The following is a 5,522-nucleotide window of genomic DNA, read 5'->3' as shown; positions in this document are numbered from 1 at the left end:
AAAACATCTAATATAGATATTACTAATACATATAAGTTTGTTTTGTCTTGTATTTAGTCGTGATTACAATTCTTGTCAAACACGGGTTCGAACCGTGTTACCTCCATCTCATCAAGATTATATAAAAAAAATTAATACATATAAGTTTTGTTCTACCCTTAGTTCTTATGCTCTTTAAACTTTTGAAATTTAGCCCGTTTACTTTTAATTATACAAGAATAGTCATTTACTTATTTGATTCAAAAATTAAAATTTAATTAACAACATTATCTATTTTTGATAATTGGAGGTAGGGGTGAGGCTGTTAGGGATTGAACCCAAGCTCTCATGCCACTAGGTTAAGAGGTTGTTGGCGATTAACAACATTTTTAGTTAATTGATTTACATTAAATTTAAAGATGTATTATCAATTTGAATAATAGAATGCTACATATTCAAACTTAATGGAAGATTATTAACAAGGTTGTCTATTGGACTTTAATTTTTTAAATAAGAGAAATAGAAAGAATTAAATTCTTAAAAATTAAAATATAATGACTAAATTTTAAAAATTCAAAGGGTACAGGGTCTGGAGGCAGAATTAAACCTAATACATAATAAAAATGATTAATGGTGGAAATAAATTACGGGTAAAGAGAGACGACTAAGAAGGTAGCATAAGTGTGTGGTATTAGGTAATGTCGAGTAGCTAGACCTTCTTTTTTTCCTTAAAATAACCACCGTCAGATTCAGAATCAGGCGTGGGTCAACTGCCTTGACCTCAACACGACGTCCCCCACTTGGCAAGCGAGTGGCCTATCCATCTGTACCACAAGTAAAAGAGTAAAAATGATCAAATCCCCAATCCGTTAACTTTAACAGCGTTCCGTCTCCTCCCGTCCTTTTCTCCCCCACCGTTTCACTCCTCCCTCTGTGCTACCTCACCCAGGGAACGCCACGTCTCCCTCTGCATCAACTGTTACGTCATATCTCCCGCGAGAAAAACGGCTGGTCTTCGCTTACCCTTTCTCTCTAATATCTCCTTTAATAATTTTTCTTTCTGGGCCACCCCTTAAAGCCATTGCTCTTTTTGGGAATTATTATTACTATTATATATTACTCTACTACTGTAATTACTCCTTTCTTGTTGAAAGCTTGAAAAAGCTATATAACTACTCCTCTCCCCCTTCTCTCTCTCTCTTTCTTCTTCTTTTTTTTTTTCCTTTCTTTTAGTCATGGAGAAGCAGCACAGTCGAGAACTAACGTTCTTACACTCCGGTGACTCCCTCCGGCAGAATTCTGGTGTGGCCGATCGTACCCTTGACGATTCTAGGGATCATGTTGAGCCACACATCAAGGAGATGGATTTCTTTTCTTCTCAATATCAATCACATGATCATCATCATCATCATCAAGAGGGCAACACTAATAATAATGGATCATCTTCTTTTATTGATTCGAGTGTAAACGTAAGGTTTTGGATCATCATCCCAACTTATTTTATTTATTTAATTTCCCTTTCTTCTTTGTTTATGTTTTTCATTTAACCTATCCGGTGATATACATACGGTTCTGGTTGGAAGTATTATGGAAATTTGAGTTTACTTATCATTGACTTAATATATGCTACCTGCTTCAGATTGGATTAAATCTTCTCAGTTCAAGCCCCGGAGTTTCAAGGGCAACAAATGAAGAGAAACCCAAAGCTCAAGTAAGTTTGTTTGTTTACATGGAACTGTTTTCTGGTTTAATTTTCATTTTGATTTTTGAGTTTAAACTCGTTAAGAAAACCTGGGATTTTCAGGAGAGTGCTCTCAAAATGGAGTTAGAAAAGTTAAACGAAGAGAATCGGAGACTAAGAAGCATGTTGGATCAGATTACCAAAAATTACAATGAACTACAAGGTCAACTATTAATGGCGTTGCAAAAACAGGCCCACAGAAATCAACAAGACCAGGTACGATTTATCTTCAAACATGCCTTATTTGATTACATCATCATCACCGGTTTACTACCTGGGTAAAAATTAGAGCGGAGAGTTTTTGTTTCAATGTAAATATATTTCTTTTTTAATTCATAAAAGAAATTGGTTAACGTGCTTCAATTGAATTGGAATGTGTGCTCCCTTGATCCCGTATAATCTTTTATTCAATATCTTATTCGTAATATATCTTTGCTAATCAAAGGTTTGTACTTTTATTATTATTATTATTATGATTATCACGCAAAGCCACATTGAAGTTCGGAAACCCTTCTATCTATCCTATCTATTTCAAAGTGAAAGCTTCATTAAATTCATAAACAAATGGATCCCCCAATATAAATGATTCAGCATGTGTGCCACCAGTTGTCCTAGTAAACGATATAGAGTCAAGACTACGGTAGAATAGGCGGCGTTAGCTCAACCTTTTAGCCTCTTTTCCAAACCCCTCGTGTGCACTGTACTTGTTTACAAGATCCCATATGATAAAAGGCTTAATTTAACTTCTTAATTTTGTGAAAGATTAAATTTACATAATAAAAAAAATGTCCGCTTGATATTATTGATGGAGGAAATTGGTTAAGGCTAATGAAAGAGTTTGGTTTCCAAGCAGAAGGATGCAGTAAATGGGATGGCGAGTACCATAATGTCAGTCCAACAATTCATGGACCCACGGCCTTCGGCTGCATTAGATGTCAACGAGCCTTCTGGGTCTGACGACAAGACGCAAGAGTTGTCAGCATCTCCCGAAAATACTATAGAAATTGTTTCAAAGGAATACGACCATCGAATGGTTCAAAATATGCCGGGAAAGCAGGTTTCTATTGAAGATGGTACTGATCAAACATCTCAGAGTTGGGGATCACTCAAGAGTCCGAAGATAGATCAGTCAAAGAATGAAGACCAAGTCTCTGAAGGTCCTTTTAGGAAGGCCAGGGTGTCGGTTAGAGCCAGATCAGAAGCTCCCTTGGTGAGTTGTATAATTTTGTTTCAGCTTTGTAATTGCAGGACTTAGGGTGGATCTAATTATATTTCTTGGTTTGGTTCAGATAAGCGATGGTTGTCAATGGAGGAAATATGGTCAAAAGATGGCAAAGGGTAACCCTTGTCCTCGAGCTTACTACCGTTGCACCATGGCTGTTGGCTGCCCAGTCCGTAAGCAGGTGCAAAGATGTGCCGACGATAAAAGCATTCTCATCACAACATACGAGGGAAACCACAATCATCCTCTCCCACCAGCAGCCACAGCTATGGCTAACACGACGTCAGCTGCGGCCGCCATGTTACTATCAGGTTCAACCAAAAGTAAGGATGGCCTACCAACCTCTGCCTACTACCCTTCCTTACCTTATGCATCATCAATGGCCACCCTCTCCGCCTCCGCCCCCTTTCCCACCATAACCCTTGACTTAACTCAGGGCCCAAATGCCGTTCAGTTGTTACGTCCCCCGCCTTCCGGTGCTTCATTCCCATTACCTTTGCACGGTTATCCGCAGCTTTTAGGGAACCCTATGTTCGGTCCTCCCAAGTTATCTACTGCATCACCGGCAATGCAGTTAGGGCAACGTCCAGCTTCCATGGTGGAAACAGTTACAGCAGCCATTGCTTCTGATCCGAATTTCACCGCAGCATTAGCAGCAGCCATTTCGACAATTATGGGGCCACCAAGAAACCAGGGAAACAGTAGTAATAACAATGATGAGAATAACAATTCCTCGAATGGGGTGGGTGCGCCTGCCCTTCCAGGATCACCACAGATTCAACAGTCATGCACCACATTCTCCTCAAAGGCATGCACAAACAAGCCAGGGTGATTAATTAAATTTTGGGTCTTGGCATGCATGCTCAGGGTTTTGGATAAATTTTCACTTGTTTTTGCATAAGCTTTTGCTAATGCTAGGTATATAAGTAGGCCGTTGGAGAGGAAGGAGCCCATGCATCTATCATTTATGATCATATTAAGTGGTAGTTCCAGACAATTCAATATGACAAGACCATGGTAGAATTAATATACAGAGCAAGGTTTGACGTGCGGGTTGAATCTTGTTACACCTCAGGGATATATATAGAAGAAATTTCATAGAAGCTCTTTTGATCAACAACAGTCTATTTGATGGTTGGTGAGTGGTTCAATCGGCCTTGCACTAGTCTCAATCAATTCCCCATGTTTATAGCCTTAAGAAAGGGTTTCAGGATCTCATACTTAATCTAAAGATGGCTATATATATATCCTTTTTTTATACTGTGGAGAATATTATATATGTTACCACATGCAGTTTAAGCATAGTGAAAGGATAGAGTGGGGTGTAAGAATGAATTGGTGGACAAACAATTTTTTTTTTTTTTGGTGTTGGAGATGATTTTGTTTTTTCGTACATATAAATTAAATAAGTTATTAAGAGATTCACCAGTACTTTTGCAGGATTATATATGGCAAAGTAATATTAATTAGCTTTTCTATGTTTAATTAATATTTGTTTCAAACTAGAAGTTAGTTACAAATTGAGGCTGTCTTCGTCCTAATGTATACAAATTTTTCTTTAATTTGCCAAACCTTTGCCTTATATTATTAAACTTTTTAATAATAATCCTTCGCCTAAATCTCCACTTTAGATTCAGCCATACTTCATCTTAGTATATTATTAAAAAATTAAGTAACTGTTTATTTGTTTTGAGTTTAAATCTCACTATCATTAAATTTTTATTGATATATTATATAAAAAGACAAAATTACTTTCAAAAAAATATAATTTAATTTATATATAAGAAAATATTTTAATAATTTTATAACTGAATTGATATCACCATGATACTAACTTAGTAAAATGATTAAAATAATTGTATAAATACCATGATCACAATATATATGATATTGATTGAAAATAGAGGGTTAATATTTGATTTCTTTAAATATATTAATTCTTTTGAAATTTAAAATTAAGTGTTTATATTTTGTTGAGTTTTTTTTTATTTAAAAATTTTAGTTTATTAAAAAGTTAAAATAAAATTTAGCTCTAAATGTTTATGTTTTTATCAATTTGGTCCTTACTCTTTAAATGTGTATTAAAAAATTAAAATTTTTTGGTTCTTATTTTTAATAGAAATCCTAAAATTTTTAAAAACTATTTAAAAAAAACCAAGAAGTATTAAAATAAAAATATTTAAAATTGAAAAATAAAAAGTGTAAAGGTAAACCTTTTCTATAATTGTCATGTCAACAGCTCTAACTGGTAAAATTGGACGTATGGACCAAACTTTTTAAATAAAAAATTTAGGTATTTAATGACACAAAATAAAAAAAAAATAGCAATGATATAATTTAAATTTGCTTTACCAACAGCTTAGTGAAGCAAGAATCCAAAATTTGTAACAACGTTTTAGATGATAAATCCAAAAACAAATTGAAGAGGTTGGGTTACATCAAAGATTTTCGTTTCACTAATTAAAAAAGAAAAAAAGAAAAGGTTATTATAATTTGTATAGGAAAGGTTTTGGTCATAAAGAAGTATTGACCTTTACCCCTAAACCACCAACTTTCACTCTCTCATCTCCCAGTTTTTGT

The 5,522-nt window shown here is 34.8% G+C and overlaps 1 protein-coding gene across 1 annotated transcript; it reads left to right on the top strand.

Annotated features, from left to right (window-relative positions):
• Window positions 1-1,120: 1,120 nt before the first annotated feature.
• LOC107954393 (probable WRKY transcription factor 47) lies at window positions 1,121-4,367 on the top strand. The gene is made up of 5 exons (XM_016889935.2): window positions 1,121-1,448; window positions 1,619-1,690; window positions 1,784-1,936; window positions 2,574-2,930; window positions 3,010-4,367. The coding sequence occupies exons 1-5, from the start codon at window positions 1,215-1,217 to the stop codon at window positions 3,772-3,774; spliced, it is 1,581 nt and encodes a 526-aa protein (XP_016745424.1). The 5' UTR covers window positions 1,121-1,214; the 3' UTR covers window positions 3,775-4,367.
• Window positions 4,368-5,522: the final 1,155 nt, after the last annotated feature.

Source organism: Gossypium hirsutum, chromosome D07 (assembly GCF_007990345.1).
Source record: "Gossypium hirsutum isolate 1008001.06 chromosome D07, Gossypium_hirsutum_v2.1, whole genome shotgun sequence".
NCBI lineage: Eukaryota > Viridiplantae > Streptophyta > Magnoliopsida > Malvales > Malvaceae > Gossypium > Gossypium hirsutum.
Note: the sequence above shows the minus strand (reverse complement) of the source record. Positions and strands in the feature narration are given on the sequence as shown.